Source organism: Macaca nemestrina, chromosome 10 (assembly GCF_043159975.1).
Source record: "Macaca nemestrina isolate mMacNem1 chromosome 10, mMacNem.hap1, whole genome shotgun sequence".
Classification (NCBI taxonomy): Eukaryota; Metazoa; Chordata; class Mammalia; order Primates; family Cercopithecidae; genus Macaca; species Macaca nemestrina.
The window spans coordinates 57,002,793-57,024,645 of NC_092134.1; the positions used below are offsets into that span (position 1 = coordinate 57,002,793).

At 35.6% G+C, this 21,853-nt stretch overlaps 1 protein-coding gene across 13 annotated transcripts in view; it reads left to right on the plus strand.

The window, feature by feature from the left end:
• The window catches only part of LOC105473327 (oxysterol binding protein like 8), a 214,553-nt gene that overhangs the window by 188,217 nt on the left and 4,483 nt on the right, over positions 1 to 21,853 (plus strand). For all 13 annotated transcript variants that reach the window (XM_011727092.2, XM_011727093.2, XM_011727095.3 and 10 more), the window contains 8 exons: positions 499 to 597; positions 3,646 to 3,743; positions 5,567 to 5,656; positions 7,576 to 7,712; positions 9,322 to 9,507; positions 9,837 to 9,924; positions 19,360 to 19,465; positions 21,457 to 21,559. In XM_011727092.2, the coding sequence (XP_011725394.2) occupies positions 499 to 597; positions 3,646 to 3,743; positions 5,567 to 5,656; positions 7,576 to 7,712; positions 9,322 to 9,507; positions 9,837 to 9,924; positions 19,360 to 19,465; positions 21,457 to 21,559 (907 nt within the window). The remainder of the gene's footprint in view (positions 1 to 498; positions 598 to 3,645; positions 3,744 to 5,566; positions 5,657 to 7,575; positions 7,713 to 9,321; positions 9,508 to 9,836; positions 9,925 to 19,359; positions 19,466 to 21,456; positions 21,560 to 21,853) is intronic.

Below are 21,853 nucleotides of genomic sequence, written 5' to 3' on the forward strand. Positions count from 1 at the left end.
TTTGGGAGGCCGAGGCGGGCAGATTACCCAAGGTCAGGAGTTAAAACCAGCCTGGCCAACATGGGGAAACCCTGTCTCTACTGCAAATATAAAAATTAGCTGGGCGTGGTGGTACACGCCTGTAATCACAGCCACTCGGGAGGCTAAGACAGGAGAATTGCTCAACCCTGGTGGTGGAGATTGCAGTGAGTCAAGATCACTCCACTGCACTCCAGCCTGGGCAACAGAGTGAGACACTCCATCTCAAAAAAAAATTTTTTTTAATTATAAAAAAGCACATAACTGTATCTTTTAAAAGTAGTCATTATGTAAATATGAGAACAAGGATGAAATATGTTTTGGATATAAGGTAATGAATACATGTTTGGGCACATTGAGATTGAGACATTTTTAAGACTTTCCACTGTAGATGTCTAGTAGGTGTTCTAAATATATTTTGTTTGTTTTGAATTGGTTGAATATGTTTTGTGGAATTTAATAAACAACATTTTATTTCAGGAAACTCATTATCTGCAATATTAGAGGGAGAAGCACGGTTAACTTTCTTGAATAGAGGTGAAGATTATGTAATGACAATGCCATATGCTCATTGTAAAGGTAAATATTTTCTATACTTGAGTTAGATATTAAGCTTTCCTTTTAAGTAAATGTATGTAGCTGTGATTTGTTATGCTTTGTGATTGATGGAGTCAGACTTATATTTTGTTTGAAAGCATCCTTGGTTTACAGATATTTAAGATTATTGCTATCATTTGCTGAATATTTCTGTGGTGAATTAATTCACCTGTAATGGACCTTTTTGTGATGTATACTTTAGTCAGAAGAGACTGACTTATCATAATTAAATTTCTTTGCACTTACCTGATGTGCAAATTTTCAAATTTGACAAAACTGTCTGTTATTTCAGAATCTGTAAAGATGATTTTCTTCTTTTTGCATGCTTTTTGAAAATTTTAATTTACTATTTTTTAGTGTACCAAGTTTTTAAAAGATTTTTCTCACCCTCATTTGGCAATTTCTTAATGTATTATGCTTTTTGACCCATTATTTAAAATACAGATAAGGGTGTTACATAATAATTGTCATGTACAACATTACAACATACTAGGCACCCAACTATTCAATGCATTTATTTAATCATTTCAGCAGCTCCTATAAAATAGAAATATTATTATTCCCTTTTTATAGAAGAGGAAAAATGAAGCACAAAGAGGCTTAATATGCCTGAGATCACACAGCTAAAATGCAGCAAGTCAGGATCTGAACCCAGGTGGTTTACCTCTGCATTCTGAACTTTCAACTGTTTTGCATCAGTTTAGTGTGGTCATGATGTGTATCCTCCCTTCCAACCGGTTTCTTAAAATCTTAAAAATAACTTTTTTGGTAATTATCCTCTATTTTGGGAACATAGAAATTATTCAGTATGAAAAGTGGGCAAAGGATACGAACAGACACTTTTCAAAAAAAGCTCATTATCACTGGTCATTAGAGAAATGCAAATCAAACCACAATGAGACACCATCTCATGCCAGTTAGAATGGTGATCATTAAAACGTCAGGAAATAACAGATGTTGGAGAGGATGTGGAGAAATAGGAACACTTTTACACTGTTGGTGGGAGTGTAAATTAGTTCAACCATTGTGGAAGACAGTGTGGCAATCCCTCAAGGATCTAGAGTTAGAAATACCATTTGACCCAGCAATCCCATTACTGGGTATATACCCAAAGGGTTATAAATTATTCTATAAAGACACATGCACATGTATGTTTATTGCAGCACTATTCACAGTAGCAAAGACTTGGAACCAACCCAAATGCCCATCAGTGATAAACTGGATAAAGAAAATGTGACACATACATACCATAGAAGAGTTTGCATCCATAAAAAAGGATGAGTTTAAGTCCTTTGCAGGGACATGGATGAAGCTGGAAACCATCATTCTCCGCAAACTAACACAGAAACAGAAAATCAGCCACCACATGATCTCACTCATAAGTGGAAGTTGAACAGTGAGAACACATGGGCACAAGGAGGGGAACATCATACACTGGGACCTGTCGGGAGGTGGGGGGCAAGGGGAGGGATAGCATTAGGAGAAATACCTGATGTAGATGATGGGTTGATAGGTGCAGCAAACCACCATGACACATGTATACCTATGTAACGAAGCTGCACGTTCTGCATATGTATCCCAGAACTTAAAGTATAATTTAAAAGGAATTATTTGATATGGCCTTATTTCACAGCTGAGAAACCTGGGAGGGTTGAATCTTATTGAAGGCCAACCCAGCATGTACAAAAGAGGCTAACTTACGGCCTGAGTCTAGATTATTCTTAGAGCTTGAAGTAAGCATGGAGTGAAATATCTTTAATTATGAATTGATAAGAACAAATATATTTAAATTTTCTATCATTTAGAAAAAATAAAATTATGTTCCATGTAGATATCCGTGCCCATACTTAGCTAACAATAGGGAAAATTTTTTATAGCAATGCATGGAAAAAGAAAAGAAGTTATAACCGCTTGTGAATGAGCATATGAAATGATTTTTATAAGCTGTTTCACCCTGTATGTTTTCTAAGGTATGTTCCCCCAAGTCACTAGCCTCACAAATTGTTTTGTAAAATAAGAGTTCCATAGCCAAATAAGTATGAGAAACATTACATAGTCTGTTCCCCTCTCAAAAGATAATATTGTACGTTGCATGTTAAAGGCTGCCTTAACATCTTAGACCAACAGCACATACACAACCTGTTTAGCTTTGTTAAACCTAGAGTTTCCCCAGCTTTTAAACACAGAACTTATTCTGTAGTTTTTTTGTTTGCTTTGCTTATGCATTTGATTCTTGTTATTTGCAGTGGTTATATAAAGTCACCACTGAGTTAGCAAATACTGAGCCATTGCTCCTGGGGGGAGTATGAGATTGGATTCGTGTGAGCCTCTTGTCCTAACATTTTCATCAACCAGTCAATCAGTACATAACCTTGTTTTATGTGTGCTTCTATTTAAAGAAACCTGATGTCATTATAACATTAATTACATATTATTGATTCATTAACCTTGAACTAACAGCCAATAGAACTAAAATCTACATGTGGCTTTTAATACACATTTTCCCTATAAGATACATTATAGCTTTCTTGCACTTAGGTACACTAGACAGCAGTGCAACACTACATGTGGGTCCACTTTAAACAGCAAAACCACCAATGAAAAGCACAAAAATGTGAAAACATGGTAGTAAATACACTGCAAAAAGGACACTTTTTTTTTTTTTTAACAATGTGGAAGCTGAAACAAGGAAGAGTGTTTGCCTTGCTCAACCTCAGCTCAGAATGTGTGCATCAGGTGACTCAAATTTTTCACTACTCTGCACATGTCTCCATATGACTACAGAAGCACTCTGGGTATTGATATTTTACTGAGTAGGTGAATTTACAGATAGGGAATCTGCACATAATGTGAATCAGCTGTTATCTATTTATATCCCACAGAACCATCTTTATGTCTATATTATAGATTTTCATTTGAGTGGGACAGAGTGATTTTGAATTACGTTCCTCCTAAAAGGAGATTAGATTACTAAACTGTTTATTGTGAGCCATATACATATAAATTTTTTGTCAAATCTTTTTCCTTTAGGAATTCTTTATGGTACAATGACACTGGAGCTTGGTGGAACAGTCAATATTACATGTCAAAAAACTGGATACAGTGCAATACTTGAATTTAAACTAAAGGTTAGTAGAGATAATAGTAGGTATCACCTAACTAGAAGGAGAGCCATACAATAAATATTGAATAATGGGCACCATGTATTTCCTAATTAAGGACTAAATGTAAGAAAACAATTTACATCAGGTCAAAGATAAGAGCATCTAAGGGATAAGGACAAGGCTAGGTGAGTATCTTCGGATAGCCTAAGATAGCAGCCTTGGAAAATTCAAATTAACACAAAGACATTTTTTGTTTTTCATCTTAATTAGTAAAACTGTGGGTATTATATAGAAGATGAGATTTAAGAAGTGATTAGACAGAAATTCCTTAATAAATTAAAGGATTGTTTTTGCCAAATACTAGAAGATATGTGTCATCTTGCAGTCTAGCTGTGTAAACTAAGGCACAGTTGTATTAGTCACTATTTCTATGTAATAAATTACTCTAAAACTCAACAGACTTAATAACTCTGCTGTTCCTCGTGAGTTCTATGAGTCAAACATTTGGACAGGGCATATTGGGAATAGCTTATCTCTGCTTCATAATGTCTGGGGTCTCAGAAAGACTTTGTAGGCCATAGGTGACTCAATAGTTAGGGACTGTAATCACCTGAAGGCTTATCACTACATATCTGATACCTGGTCTAGGGTGACCGAAGGACTAGGACTGCTAATCTGAGCACCTGTATACATGGCCTTTCCATGTGACTTGCTTTCCTGACAGCATGACAGCCTCAAAGTAGACTTCTTACTTGGCAGTTGAGGGTTTCAAAGTGCAAGTGCCCCAATGAGCAAGGCAGAAGCTGCATTTGCTTTCTATGACCTAGTCTGAGAAGCCAAATTATATCACTTCCACTGTCGTCTATTATTTGGAGAATTATAAGACCACCCAAATTCAAGGAGAAGAAATATAGACCCCTCTTCTCATTGGGAGAGTGACAAGTTCTCCTTGAGGAAGAGTATGTGAGCCGGAGGGGAGAGGGTACCTATTGTCAAGGCCATCTTTGGAAATTTTTGTCTGCCTCAAAATGAAAGGGAAATTTGAGAACTTAATGTGAATTAATTGTTCTTGAACAATAGTATATTATGTTCAGATAAAAATATTTCTGTGAACTATGTAATATTACTAAATTGCTGCTATGTTGATATCCAGCTGATAAGCAATTTTGCTCTAATGAAAAAGACCTCTTATTATTTGATGCAATGTCTTTTTTTTATTTTTCTTTCACCTTGGCAAAATTTTGCTTGTATGGTGATGATAATGTTTGAAGATCATGATGAATGAGTTCTTAAGTATATATGACGCCTTTAAGTATTACATTGGAGCATCAAAATTTTGTCTCTAAGGAGAGACGTTAGGTATTATAGTAACTCAAAATATATTCCTTCTAATTTTATTTTTTGTAGGCTTTTTTTAGCTATGTATTTTACTTTTGTTTATTTTTTAAGGAAGGGGTGTTATTTCAATGGATCGTTTAATTCCCTTAGGTTTACTGAGTTGTTATTGCTTAAGATAATGTCACATTGATAGGGCACAGTCTTGACAGGTGAGGAGACAGGATTTGAGCATACATGGAACATGAGTCAGTTATATCAGTGTGATCTTTCTTCATATGTTTATTTTCATTTAACATAGTCTGCTTGTTTTATCCTATTTTTTCATAGCAGCAATTCAGATTTCTTATTAAACATTTCTAACTGAAATTTGAGTCAGTATTTTTTACTGCTTGTGCATTCAAGAGCACTGTAACTATGCAAGTAATTTTTGTTGTTTTTTTGTTTTGATTTTACATTATATGTAAATATAAGTGCTAAGTAAAATGTTTTAACATTTTCTCATTTGAAAGCCATTCCTAGGGAGTAGTGACTGTGTTAATCAAATATCAGGGAAACTTAAACTGGGAAAAGAAGTCCTAGCTACTTTGGAAGGTCATTGGGTAAGTATTTTGTATTGTAAAGAATTTTACTTCCACTGTCGTCTATTATTTGGAGAATTGTAAGACCACCCAAATTCAAGGAGAAGAAATATAGATCCCACTTCTCACTGGGAGAGTGGCAAGGTCTCCTTGAGGAAGAGTATGTGAGCTGGAGGGGAGAGGGTACATATTTTTGTAAAGGATTTTATTCTGTGGGAAAAAAAAATAACAATCACATTTAAAATTTAAAACTTATTCCATTGCTGAAAACATCACTATTTCACATAGGCATCAGCTTAATAGCAGATATTTTGGTGTTGATCTGTTATCAACAATAATGAATTTTATGTAATATTTTATTTCCAAAACTTTAAAATCAGTAGAAATAGCTAACACTTATATATATGACTTACTGCATTATTTAAGAATGTTACTCATATTAACTGATTTAATATTTATAACAAATAACCCTATGAGGTGAGTATATAGGTGCCATGACCATTTTATTATTGTTTATTATTGTCCCCATTTTATAGAAGAGGACACTGAGACACAGAGAGGTCACATAATTTGCTCAAAGTAAGTGGTGGAACAAGAATTAAAGCCCAGGAACCCTGGCTCCAGGGCTGTGCTTTTATGCACAGCACTCTACTGCCTCTCACATAGAAGAAAGAAGCATAGTTCCAATTAGTTATATTCCTTTCAGTGGAACATGGAAAGGATATAGTGGTGTACGAGAGCAATGGTTTTTATTTACTTCTGTGCTGACCTAAATTCATATTTATGTAATTTTGTTAAGAGACACTTAAATGAATAAAAAGAATCATGGCACCGCATGGATATACTGTACTATGAGCACAGAGTATATGCTCCTTTCTGCATACAGTGAGCAGAAAATGTTGAGAAATATGAGAAAGTGAAACTGTATTTAGGGACTCCGCTAAGTGGCCACATACACTCTGAAAATTTTTTTTAATTGCCTTAAATCTGAGCGTCTTCTGGAAAAAAAGTAGCAGTCATTTTTAAAAAACGAAATTTCTGTCTAGGTGGGGTGACTCACACCTATAATTCCAGCACTTTGGGAAGCTGAGGTAGGAGGATCGCATGAGCTCAGGAGTTTGAGATCAGCCTGGGTGACATAACGAGACCTCTTCTCTACTAAAAATAAAAATAAAAAAATTAGATGGGCATGATGGCACATGCCTGTCCCAGCTACTCAGGAAGCCAAGGCAGGAAGATTGCTTGAGCCTGGGAGGTGAAAGCTGCAGTGAGCCATGATTGTGCTACTGCACTCCAGCCTGGGTGAGAGAGCAAGACCCTGTCTCAGATAGATACAGATGAGAGAGAGAGATGAGAGTGAGAGAGAGAAGGATGGATAGACAGGTAGATAAATTGGATAGGTAAAATAGATTAGATAGATAAGGTAGATAGCACCGCTGCACTCCAGCCTACACAAGAGAGTAAGACCATCTCTTAGAAAGATTATTCGATAGAGATAGACCTCAAATTTTTAATGCTAGGAAAGCCTCTTTCAGAGGGATGTGTATGTGTATGTATGAGTATATTGAAACCATGGATAGTCAACAGCATCTCATTGTAGCTGCAACAAATACTATGCTCTACTTTGACAGTTTGGAGATGGTTATTGAGGCTTTGCATGTAATGTTTGAAATTTATGAAGTAAAACTTGTGAAATATCACAAACTGGATATTCAACCAAATTCTTTTTAATTAACTAGTATTATGTATTCAATCTTAATGTTTTTATAAAAATGATAAGAAACATGGGGCTTTTGGAAAAGTGCTAGTTACATTTGTTTTTAAAAATGTTTTTAACTGGAGGATTAACCAAAAGAAATTCTCACCATCATATTACTATACTATAAAATTGCCTTCTAAGTATAATTCTCTACATTAATTTTGAATTTCTTTAAATATAGGATAGTGAAGTTTTTATTACTGATAAAAAGACTGATAATTCAGAGGTTTTCTGGAATCCAACACCTGACATTAAGCAATGGAGATTAATAAGGCACACTGTAAAATTTGAAGAACAGGGAGATTTTGAATCAGAGAAGTAAGTATACTGTTTTACAGCTAACTTCATAAGGATCAGAGAGTAGTTTTTCAATTCCTTAATGAAATGGTCATTTTGTCACCTTTCTTCTGTCATATCTTAATTCAACAAAATAGTTTATCATTTGTGGAATGTGACAGTATTCTGTTTCTGTGTATAAGAATGTCAAATAAATATAATATATATCGTCTTGCTTTTCTGTACCTCAAAACTACTCATGTTTTTCTTTATCAACTTCTCCAGAACCTTAAAAAAAAAAAAAGTTTTGTTTAAATAAGATTACAGGACTAATTAGTGACTCTTAGTTTCTACCTGGCAACTGTTTTCTAACCTAGTTTAGGCATTAGAACTCTAGGTAAAGGGAATGGTGCAGAATCTACTTCTGTACCATTCTCTGAAACAAAAATAAAGTTACTGGATGGACTGGCTTCTAAAGGACTTATTAGTTGGATAATAATTAAGGCTATCATTTCTGTTCTTAAGTCATGAACTTTTTTGAATCAAAAATATTATATACACATTCCCCATTTTATTGTTATTATATCTTTGTGTTAAGAGAAAGAGACTTATGTATAAAAGATACTTTGCTAGGCACTAAACACTCATTTTGCAACTTAGTCCTCCCTACATGTTCCCACATACATACTATTCTCTCTCATGGGAATTCAAGTGTGTGTGTACCTTCCTTTCTACACTCAAAATTAAGGTTGTCAAAGATGGAAGAATGTGTATGTACCAGTTCTAAATATTCTGCCATAACCACTTGATGTTCTTTATCCAGAGATAAGCTTTGCCAAGGCATACACAGGATAATTTTTGAGAGTGTATAATTCAGCATATTTGAAGATGAGGAAATGAGACTTAGGATAAATAACTTTAAGTGCACCAGCTAAGAAGTGGCAGCTCTAGGACTTGACTCAAGTCTATCTGATCCCAAAGCCTTTTCTTCTGGTTTTAACATGCTGCCTTTCTAGATGGGTAGGATATAGATATACTTTTATTTAACAGAAGAACAAACTAGTAGAGGATATCATTTTACCTCAGTAGTCTTTTCTGTTAAACCAGTGGTTCTCAACACTGGCAATACATTAAAATATTTTGGGGAAACATTTTAAAAATGTATCAATACTTGGGCCTGACCCCAGAGATTCTGATTATAAAAGTTCTCTGATAATTCATGGATCCAAACTTGAGAAGCACTGCATTACGTTAATGGATCTTTCTGAAGCCAGTGGATGTTAAACAGTGTAAGAATCATCTAGGAAGCTTGCTTAAAGCATAGATTCCTGAACTTTACCTTCATTACTTTCCTATCATCTTGAGCCAGCAACACTTACTACCATGAGTTTTAGAGTCTATATAGTAAGTTTCTCTTGCCAAGTAAAAATAAAATTAGTCTCCACTTATGAACTTAGTTCATAGAGAGTCCCTCTCTCTACTCAAGGGAATGAATTTATATCTTGACTCATTTCTAAGCCTGTGAGCATAAGTGTTGTCAAAGCCAGAAATTCATGTGAGCATTTTTTTTCTCTACAAGGGGATTGAAGCCTGTTCTATATAGATTTTATTTTCTGTTGCATTTTTAATACTATTTTTGCACATGTATTAGACTCTGGCAACGGGTAACTCGAGCCATAAATGCCAAAGACCAAACTGAAGCTACCCAAGAGAAGTACGTTTTGGAAGAAGCTCAAAGACAAGCTGCCAGAGATCGGAAAACAAAAAATGAAGAATGGTCTTGCAAATTATTTGAACTTGATCCACTCACAGGAGAATGGCATTACAAGTTTGCAGAGTAAGTAACTTAAAATAGTTTATTTCAAACAATATATTATTAGCATGGTTTATTGCCTTTATTTCTAGAATATTTGTTTCTGGAGTATTTTTTAATTAAACCATGTATATTAGTGTGAGATTTTTAAACTTGGTTTTGCATTCATTATAAGCTTGACTCTGTGATAGTAGTTAGCCTATAAAATGAGGGTCCAAAGATTAGATATGGGGAAATCTCATTATTAGAACTACTTATATAATTATTAATAAAATTGAATCATATAATAGAAAATTTTAAAGTTCTTTGTTTAGTCATTGAGCAAATGGTATTTTTTTTTTTCATTTGTGTAGTACCCGACCATGGGACCCACTTAATGATATGATACAATTTGAAAAAGATGGCGTTATTCAGACCAAAGTGAAACATCGTACTCCAATGGTATGTAATAAAAAACCAGATACACTAGATACATAAATTTGTTAAATCTTTAGTATCTGTAACAACCAACATTTAAAATTTGGTTTCAAAATTTAAAATTTGGGGTGAGCAAAATAGGCAGCTCTGAACTCTTGTTACCCCAAAAAAACATCAGAAAACAAGCAAAAACTATCAACTCAGTTTGCCAGAACTCTGGAAAACAGTCAGAGGTGTTCAGCAACCAAGTGAACACTGGATCAAGAAAGTGCAAAGAGAGGAAAGCTTTATGGCATTTTTCCTGCCCTTGCCCCAGGTCCTTCCCAGTGCAGTAGCAGTCTTGAAGGGCCCCTGCATTGCCAGTGTAAGTTCCTAGTTCCAGAAGGAACAGAGTGGACCTCAGACACAATTGTGTATGTCTGTCCTAAGCTGTCAGGATACTACCTGAAGGACTTACACAGGCACTCATCTCTGAGAAAATCAGTAAAGACAAGTTATTCAAGGGAGCCAAACAAATTCTGGAGCTGAAAGGTATAATGAAAATGAAAATTCACCAGAGATATTCAAAAGCAAATATAAGCAAGCATAAGACAGGATCAGGAAACTTAGAGATAAGATCATGGAAATTATCCAGTCTGAGGAGGAGAAAGAAAAATGAATGAAGTGACATGAACAGAGCCTAAAGGACCTGTGGGACACCATCAAGTGGGTTATCATTGCATTATGGGAGTTCCACAGAGAGAAGACAGAGAAATGAATGAAGAATATTTAAGGAAAGAAGACCCCCAAATCCCTAAATTTGGTGAAAGATATAAATCTACAAATTCAAGAAGCTGAACAAACTCCAAGTAGGATGATCTCAGAGAGAACCACACCACAGCAAACTGTCAAAAGCCAAAGAGAGTCTTAAAACCAGCAGAGAAAAGCAACTTATCACATACATCAGGGATCATCCATAGGATTAACAACCGATTTCTCATAGAAACCATGGAGGCCAGAAGGCAATGAAATGACATATTTAAAGTGGTAGAAGAAAAAACTTGTCAATCAAGAATTCTATATCTGGCAAAACTGTCATTCAAAAATGGGGGAGAAATTAAGACATTCCCAGATAAAAGCTGAGGGAGTTCATTACCACTAGACCTGCCCTACAAAAAAATGCTAAGGGAAATCCTTCAGAATAAAATGAAACTCAAAGCTGTATGAAGTAATATTTTCAATAAATAGTTGGGCAAATATAAAACTAGTGCTGTTGTAATTTTAGTTTGTAAGTCATCTTTTATTTCCTACAGGACTTAAAAAATAAATGAATGAAAAATAACTTAATTACATATCTTTGTTATCAGACATACAATGTATAAAGATATAGTTTGTTACAACATAAAAGCAGAGAGGATGGAGCTGTATAGGAGGAAAGTTTTTGTGTACTACTGAAGTTAAGTTGGTATCTACTCAAACTAGATTGTTGTAGAGGTAGGTGTAAATGTCATCCCCATAGTAACCACAAATAAAATACCTTAAAAAATACACACAAAAGAAAATGAGAAGGGAATCAAAACAGTTTACTACAAGAAAGAAACACAAAAGCAGGCAGTAATGGAGTAAATTAAGAAACAAAAAACATATATGACATATAGAAAGTAGCAAAATCAGAAGTTCTTATCCATAGTCACTTTAAAATGTAAATAGATTAAACTCTCTGAGCAAAAGACAAATTGTAAAAATTGATTAAAATAAACATAACCCAACTATATGCTGTGTACAAGAGATTCACTTTAGATCCATAGACAGAGTAACATGAAAGGTTAGAAAATAATATTATGTGCAAATAGCAACTAAAGGAAAACTGAGGTGGCCAATAGTAACCAAAGGAAAACTGAGGTGTTTATACTAATGTCAGACTAAATAGACTTTAAGTCAAAACTTGTTACAAGAGACAAAAAGGAACATGGCGTATTGATAAAAGGGTCAATTCATATATATGTATATACACACCAATCAACAGAGCCCCAAAATATACAAAGCAAACTGACAGAATTGGAAGATAGAAACAGCTCTATAACAATAGATGGAAAATTCAGTAAATTACTTTTAGCAATAGGTAGAACCTCTAGATAGAAGATCAATAAGGAGGAAATGGATAACTTGAACCACACTGTAAACCAACTTGACCTAGCAGACACACAGAACAATCCACCCAACCACGGAAGAATGCACATTCTTCTCAAGTATACATGGAACATTCTTCAGGATAGACCATATAACATGTCTCAGTAAATCCCACCTACTCAGGTGATTGAGGCATGAGAATCATGTAAACCTGGGAGACGGAGGTTGTAGTGAGCCGAGATCACACCATTGCACTCCAGCCCGGGCAACAGAGTGAGACTCTATCTCAGAAACAAACAAAACAAAACAAAACTCAATGGGTCAAAGAAAAACACAAGGGAAATTAGGTAATACTTAGACAAGTGAAAACAAAAATACAGTATAACAAAACTTACGAGATGCAGCAAAGGTAAGGAAAATATATATCTGTGAACATCTACATTAAAAGAGATCTCAAATCAATAACCTTACTTCATACCATGAGAAACTGGAAAAAGAAGAAAAAACTAAACCCAAAGCTAGCAGAAGAAGAAAATAATGAAGATTAGAGTACAGATAAACAGAATAGAGAGTAGGAAAAAAATAGAATTTGTGAAACCAAACCAAAAGTTGCTCTTTGATAAAAATAAAGAAAATCAATAAACCATCAGCTAGGCTGAGGAAGCAAGAAAGAAGACAACAAATGACTAAAATCAGCAATTAAAGTGGCGATGTTACTACCAATCATAAATAAATAGAAGGGATTATGAGAGAACACTATGAATAATTGTATGCCAACAAATCCCTAGAAACTCACAAATTATATAAACTGACTCAAAAAGAAACAGAAAATCTCAATAGAGCTGTAACAATAAAGAGATGGAATCAGTAACCAAAAACCTCCAAAGAAAAATTCAAGATCAGATGGCTGCACTGGTGAATTCTACAAAACTTTAAAGAACAAGCACAAATCCTTCTCAAACTCTAAAAAATAGAAGAGATGGGAACATTTACTGACTTATTCTCTGAAGCTAACATTACCCTAATGTCAAAGCCAGATAAAGACATCACAAGAAAATAAAATTACAAACAATAACCTTTATAAGTAAGATTCATACATCCTTAACAAAATAGTAGCAAACAAAATTCAGTAGCATATTAGAAAGATTACACACCATGACCAAGTGGAATTTATTCCAGAAATGCAAGGTTGGTTCCACGTAAGAAAATCAATGTAATATATCACATTAAGAAGGGGGGAAATCACATGGTCATCTCAATTGACATAGAGAAAGCATTTGACAAAATCCATCACCCTTTCATAATCAAAAGAAAGACCTCATAAAACTAGGAAGAGAAGAGACTTCCTCAACATGATTAAGGGCATGTATGAAAAACCCACAAATAGTAGACTCAGTGGTGACAGGTTGAAAGCCTTCCCCGTAACATCAGGAACAAGACAAACATTCCCACTTTCACCACTCCTATTTACCATTGTACTGGAAGTTCTAGCTAGAGCAAGAAAAAAAAAGAGAAGTCATCAAAATTGGAAACAAAGAAGTAAAACTATCTCTAATTAACAGGTGACATTATCCTATATATAGAAAATCCCAAATAATCCATAGAAAGCTACTAGAGCTAATGAACTTAAGAAAAATTGCTGGGAATAAGATCAACACACAAAAATCAGTTATGTTTCTAACAGTAAAAACTCTCGAAATTAAGAAAGCAATTCAATGATAGCATCTAAAAGAACAAATTTAACCAAGGAACTGAAAGACTTCTACAGTGAAAACTATAAAACATTGCTAAAGAAATGAAAGAACATTTAAATAAAGGGAAAGACACCTCATATTCTCAGGTAGAAAAGGTTAATATTGTTAAGATTTTGGCCAGGCACAGTGGCTTATGCCTGTAACCTCAGCACTTTGGGAGGCTGAGGCAGAGGAATTGCTTGAGCCCAGGAGTTTGAGACCAGACTGGACAACATGGCAAAACTCTGTCTCTACAAAAAAATAGAAAAATTAGCTGGGCATGGTGGCACATGCCTGTAGTCTCAGCTACTTGGGAGGCTGAGGTGGGAGGATCACCTGAGCCCAGAGAGGTCAAGGCTGCAGTGTCGTGACGGCACTACTATACTCCAGCCTGGGTAAGAGTGAGACCCTGTCTCAAAAAAATAAGAATATAACAGTACTACTCAAAGCAACCCACTGATTCGCCACAATCCCTGTCAATGTTACAAACCTTTTTTTGCAAAAATGGGAAAGCAGATCCTCAAATTCACATGGAATTGCAAGGGACCACAAATAGCCGAAACAATTTTGAAAAAGAAGTATAAAGAGAACTCTCACTTTTCGATTTCAAAACTTACTATAAAGCTACAGTAATCGAAGGAATGTGGTACTTATGTAAGAACAGGCATATTGACCGATGGAATAGAATTGAGTGTCTAAATGTCAAGCCAGACATCCATGGTCAATTAATTAATTAATTAATTAATTTTAATTATACTTTAAGTTCTGGGATACAAGCACAGAATGTGCAGTTTTGTTACATAGGTATACACATGCTATGGTGGTTCGCTACACCCATCAACCCGTCATCTATGTTAGGTATTTCTCCTAATGCTATCCCTCCCCTACCCCCCGACCCACCAATAGGTCCCGGTGTATGATGTTCCCCATCCTGTGCCCATGTGTTCTCATTGTTCAGCTCCCACTTATGAGTAAGAACATGCGGTGTTTGGTTTTCTGTTCCTGTGTTAGTTTGCTGAGAATGATGGTTTTCAGCTTCATCCATGTCCCTGTGAAGGACATTAACTCATCCTTTTTTATGGCTGCATAGTATGCCATGGTGTGTATATGCCAGATTTTCTTTATCCAGTCTATCACTGATGGGCATTTGGGTTGTTTCCAAGTCTTTGCTATTGTGAATAGTGCCACAATAAACATACGTGTGCATGTGTCTTTATAGTAGCATGATGTATAATCGTTTGGTATATACCCAGTAATGGGATTGCTGGGTCAAATAGTATTTCTAGTTCTAGATCCTTGAGGAATCGCCACAGTCTTCCACAATGGTTGAACTAATTTACACTCCCACCAGCAGTGTAAAAGCGTTCCATTTCTCCACCTGCTCTCCAGCATCTCTTGTTTCCTGACTTTTTAATAATTGCCATTCTAACTGGCATGAGATGGTATCTCATTGTGGTTTTGATTTGCATTTCTCTAATGACCAGTGATGATGAGATTTTTTTAATATGTTTGTTGGCTGCATAAATGTCTTCTTTTGAGAAGTGTCTGTTCATATCCTTTGCCCACTTTTCCATGGTGGTGGTGGTGTTTTTTTTTTTTTTTTTCCTCATGAATTTGTTTAAGTTCCTTGTAGATTCTGGATATTAGCCTTTGTCAGATGGATAGATGGCAAAAAGTTTCTCCCATTCTGTAGGTTGCCTGTTCACTCTGACGATAGACTCTTTTGCTGTGCAGAAGCTCTTTAGTTTAATTAGATCCCATTTGTCAATTTTGGCTTTTGTTGCCATTGCTTTTGGTGTTTTAGTCATGAAGTCTTTGCCCATGCCTGTGCACTGAATGGCATTTCCTAGGTTTTCTTCTAGGGTTTTTATGGTTTTAGGTCTTATGTTTAAGTCTTTAATCCATCTTGAGTTAATTTTTGTATAAGGTGTAAGGAAGGAGACCAGTTTCAGTTTTCTGCATAAGGCTAGCCAGTTTTCCCAGCACCATTTATTAAATAGGGAACCCTTTCCCCATTGTTTGTTTGTGTCAGGTTTGTCCAAGATCAGATGGTTGTAGATGTGTAGCATTATTTCTGAGACCTCTGTTCTGTTACATCGGTCTATGTATCTGTTTTGGTTACTGTAGCCTTGTAGTACAGTTTGAAGTCAGGTAGCGTGATGCCTCCAGCTTTGTTCTTTTTGCTTAGGATTGTCTTGGCTATATGGGCTTTTTTTTGGTTCCATGTGAAATTTAAAGTAGTTTTTTCTAATTCTGTGAAGAAAGTCAGTGGTAGGTTGATGGGTATAGCATTGAATCTATAAATTACTTAGGGCAGTATGGCCATTTTCACGATATTGATTCTTCCTATCCATGAGCATGGAATGTTCTTCCATTTGTTTGTGTCCTCTTTTATTTCGTTGAGCAGTGGTTTGTAGTTCTCCTTGAACAGGCCCTTCACATCCCTTGTAAGTTGTATTCCCAGGTATTTTATTCTTTGTAGCAACTGTGAATGGGAGTTCACTCATGATTTGGCTCTCTGTCTGTTATTGGTGTGTAAGAATGCTTGTGATTTTTGCACATTGATTTTTTTGTATCCTAAGACTTTGCTGAAGTTGCTTATCAGCTTAAGCAGATTTTGGGCTGAGACAATGGTGTTTTTTAAATATACAATCATGTCATCTGCAAACAGGGACAATTTGACTTCCTCTTTTCCTATTTGAATACCCTTTATTTCTTTCTCTTGCTTGATTGCCCTGGCCAGAACTTCCAGTACTATGTTGAATAGGAGTGGTGAGAGAGGGCATCCTTGTCTTGTGCTGGTTTTCAAAGAGAATGTTTCCAGCTTTTGCCCACTCAGTATGATATTGACTGTGGGTTTGTCATAAATAGCTCTTATTATTTTGAGATACGTTCCATCGATACCTAGTTTATTGAGAGTTTTTAGCATGAAGGAGTGTTGAATTTTATTAAAGGCCTTTTCAGCATCTATTGAGATAATCATGTGGTTTTTGTCCTTGGTTCTGTTTATGTGATGGATTAAGTTTATTGATTTGCATATATTGAATCAGCCTTGCATCCCAAGGATGAAACTGACTTGATCTTGGTGGATCAGCTTTTTGATGTGCTGCTGGATTCGGTTTGCCAGTATTTTATTGAGGATTTTTGCATCGATGTTCATCAGGGATATTGTCCTGAAAGTTTTTTTGTTGTGTCTGCCAGGTTTTGGCATCAGGATGATGCTGGCCTTATAAAATGAGTTAGGGAGGAGTCCTTCTTTTCCTTTTGTTTGGAATAGTTTCAGAAGGCATGGTACCAGCTCCTCTTTGTACTTCGGGTAGAATTCAGCTGTGAATCCGTCTGGTCTTGGGCTTTTTTTGGTTTGGTAGGCTATTAATTGCTGCCTCAATTTCAGAACTTGTTAGTGGTCTATTGAGGGATTCGACTTCTTCCTAGTTTAGTCTTGGGAGGGTGGATGTGTCCAGGAATTTATTCTTTCTTCTAGATTTTCTAGTTTATTTGCGTAGAGGTGTTTATAGTATCCTCTGATGGTGGTTTGTATTTCTGTGGGATTAGTGGTGACCTCCCTTTTATCACTTTTTATTGTGTGTATTTGATTCTTCTCTCTTTTCTTCTTTATTAGTCTGGTTAGTGGTCTGTTTTGTTAATCTTTTCAAAAAACCAGCTCCTGGATTCATTGATTTTTTTGAAGGGTTTTTCATGTCTTTTTTTTGGTTCCATGTGAAATTTAAAGTAGTTTTTTCTAATTCTGTGAAGAAAGTCAGTGGTAGTTCAGTTCTGCTCTGATCTTAGTTATTGCTTGTCTTCTGCTACCTTTTGAATTTGTTTGCTCTTGCTTCTCTAGTTCTTTTTATTGTGATGTTAGGGTGTTGATTTCAGATCTTTCCCACTTTCTCCTGTGGGCATTTAGTGCTATAAATTTCCCTCTAAACACTGCTTTAGCTGTGTCCCAGAGATTCTGGTACGTTGTATCTTTGTTCTCATTGGTTTCAAAGAACTTACTTATTTCTGGCTTAATTTCGTTATTTACCCAGTAGTCATTCAAGAGCAGGTTATTCAGTTTCCAGGTGGTTGTGTGGTTTTCAGTGAGTTTCTTAATCCTGAGTTCTAATTTGATTGCGCTGTGGTCTGAGAGACTTTTTGTTATGATTTCCGTTTTTTTGCATTTGCTAAGGAGTGTTTTACTTCCAATTATATGGTCAGTTTTAGTATATGTGTGATGTGGTGCTGAGAAGAATGCGTATTCTGTTGATTTCGGGTGGAGAGTTATGTAGATATCTATTAGGGCTGCTTGATCCAGGGCTGAGTTCAAGTCCTAAATATCCTTGTTAATTTTCTGTCTCGTTGATCTAATATTTACAGTGGAGTGTTAAAGTCTCCCACTATTACTGTGTGAGAGTCTAAGTCTCTTTGTAGGTCTCTAAGAACCTGAAATGAATTAAGACTTTGGGGGACTGTTGGGAAGGCATGATTGGTTTTGAAATGTGAGGACATGAGATTTGGAGGGGCTTAGGGGTAGAATGATATGATTTGGCTCTGTGTCCCCACCCAAGTCTCATCTTGAATTGTACTCCCATAATTCCCACGTGTTGTGGGAGGGACTTGGTGGGAGATCATTTGAATCATGGGGGCTGTTTCCCCCATATTATATTGTTCTTGTGGTAGTGAATAAGTCTCACGGGATCTGATGGTTTTATCAGAGGTTTCCAGTTTTGCATCTTCCTCATTCTGTCTTGCTGCCACCATGTAAGAAGTGCCTTTTGCCATCTGCCATGATTTTGCGACCTCCGCAGACATGTGGAACTGTAAGTCAAATTGAACCTCCTTTTCGTCCCAGTCTCAGGAATGTCTTTATCAGAAGCATAAAAATGGACTAATATATCTTGTCTTTCTGATTCTAGTTTCTAATCTTGCATTTAGGTTTTTAAGTTTAATACTGAACACCAAAATTACAAATCTATTAATAGGATAGAGTCCAAAGTTTATTATTCTAAGGAAAATTTAGTCATGGTTGATGGTTTCGTATACTTTTGAATCTTGTGCATCCATTTAAATGCTTTCAATAAGTTAAAATAATGCTCTACAAAATAATAGTATCATTTTTATTTATTATAAGATACTTTCTGTACTACCCAGATGTGATTAAAAGTAAATAAACAGTTTTACTGGAAACCCAGCATCGTTCAGTGGGAATGTTTCTAACATCAGGAACAAGATAAATATAATTTATACACACTATTACTTAACATTCTACTAGAGATACTAGCTGGTGCAGTCAGAGGTAGGGGGATCTATATTCGTATTTGTTTATGTATACATAAAAATATCCCTGGATATAAACTGATAGTGATGGGTACCTCTTTAGTGTGAGAGACTGGGTATACTGTTTGTTGTGTATTTTACTTTTTGACATTTGTGCCAAATTACTTCCTATTAAAATAAGATCATTTGATTGCATAAGCACATCACCTTTGTTAAATTTGAATTAGACTATTTCATTGTTGTCTTTTTTTTCTGAATATCATGCCTATGTGCAGATAATTTTGACAGTTGTACACAATTGGTCTTCAGTCCAAAATACAGTGCAAATTCACAAAATAGTTATTTTTTTCTTTAGGTTAATGTCCCCAAAATGAAACATAAGCCAACCAGGCAACAGAAGAAAGTAGCAAAAGGCTATTCCTCCCCAGAACCTGACATCCAAGACTCCTCTGGAAGTGAAGGTAAAAATATTTATTGCAGACTAATGAGAGTCTAATTTTTTTTAATTACTACACAATTTGATATGAATATGGTTTTTCATATTAACTCAAGAAGTTACATGATTTGGTTGGGGCAGGGTTGAGGTACAAAAGCGATTCTAGATCATAGATAAGTTGTGAGACAAGGACGCAAGGTAAAGAAACAGAAAATGAAAAAGGGGAGACACCTAAATAAAAACCACACTCTAGGGCGGGCGTGGTGGCTCACGCCTGTAATCACAGTACTTTGGGACGCCAAGGTGGCCAGATCACTTTAGGCCAAGAGTTCAAGAACAACCTGGCCCACATGGCGAAACCCCGTCTCTACTAAAAATAGGAAAAAATTAGCCAGGTGTGGTGGTGCACACCTGTAATCCCAGCTACTTGGGAGCCTGAGGCACGAGAATTGCTTGAACCCAGGAGGGAGAAGATGCACTGAGCCGAGATCGCACTACTGAACTCCAGCCTGGGTGACAAAGTTAGACCCTGTCTCAAAAAAAAAAAAAAAAGAAACACACACACACTCTAGGTGATAGCTACCTCTTATACCTTGTTAACCTCTGAAAAATTGTTGATGGTTCCCTAGATTGAATTCAGACGCATTTTTTGAGCTTTGAGCTCACTTCCATGCTTCAAAAATGTTTTTCATTTCCAGAATATATTACTGTAGTGTTGGGAAGTGACAGACAATAAAAATATAAAACTTAGGAACTGCTAGATTAAATTGTACTCCATTCTTATTCGAGTCAGATAATGTGTAAACTATCTTGAACTACATTGAGATATAATCATGAAAGGATTAAAGTGATGTTTGTGATATTATGACAAAAAAAAAGAAAAAAAAAACTTTAAGCCATAATCTCTATGAGTTTACACTGAACTACGGAGCCCATTTTAACCTATAAAGATAACACTAGAGGTGAATAAATGGTAGATTACTAAGAAATTAGATGACAAGCGATAACCAGTTTAAAGGAGAGGGAGCTCAATTCAATTCGAGGGAAAGTTCTTAGAATTCTGATGAATTATTAGGATTTCTAATGGATTATAGCAGTCTGGGCTTGGGGAGTGGGGTGAGGTAACATACTCGAGTAGTTAGAGGAATGAAACAAATAAGGGTTTAAAAGCAGGAGTCACATGGCATCCCAGTGTGTTAGAAGACAGTATTGGTTGTATTATTGTTATTCCCATTTTACAAGAAAAGAAACTGAGACACAAGTTAACCTGCCTAAGGTCACATACCCCATAAGTAGGTATATGTATGTTATATATGCAGATTTTTTGGCTCCTTAATTCACTCTCTCATCCACTTTACTATATAACTATAACGTATCAGCAGACATTTACTGAGTAATTAATATGTGCCAGACTGTATGTTAAATACACCTTATAACAACCCTGTGAAGTCTGGTATTATTATCCCTATTTTTAAAGTGAGAAAGCTGAGACTTGTAGAGAGGTTAAGTAGGATCTGAACCAAAATGGAAAGGAAGGAATGCATATGAGAGGGAATTTGGAAAAACATATACAGCTTGCTGATTGGCAGTAAAAATTTGCAGAAGTGTCGAAAGGGATTTAAAGTTTGGGTAACTAAACACTAACAATAAAATATTGAAAAAAGGGCTCAAGAAGCTGACTTCTTCAGAGGTAGGCAAATGGGCAAGGAACAGAAAACAGTAATACCTTCTTCAAGTTAATATATATTTTCTAATGAATTATTTCTGTTTTAATTAGTTAAAAAATAAAACTGGTGCCATCCAAAATTCAACTGTGTGGTTCTTTAAATATATTTGTAGTGTTCTAGTGTTGCAATGATGTGTTTGAAACTTCAAAAGTGCAGAGTATTCATATTACTATGCTAATCTCTAGGCTACAAAAACAAATGCCCAGGAAAATTTTTATTACATGAGAAACATTAAATTGAACTGTAGATTATTTTTATAGTTTCAACTTCATTCTAAATGTCTTTTTAGCTCAGTCAGTAAAACCAAGTACAAGAAGAAAGAAAGGAATAGAACTGGGAGACATTCAGAGTTCCATCGAATCTATAAAACAAACACAGGAAGAAATTAAAAGGTAATATACTAACAGTTACTGTTCCTTTGAGACCAAGGAGTAGTTAAGAATCCTGTTATGTGGGAAATCATATGCAAACTTCATATTTTTATAACATTTAGCTAAGTTAAAATAGAATGTTAGTTTCTATCACCTGATGTTTGACACTTATGAAATTCCTCCATCACTAAAATACTTGGGAAGGGAGGAGAGGTTGTTTTTTCTCTGTGAGGGTAGAATTGGAATCACTTTATTTACTCCTGTAGTATGCTAGGAATGTAGCTGAGTTGCCTGTGGAGGTGGGGTTGTTTCTGA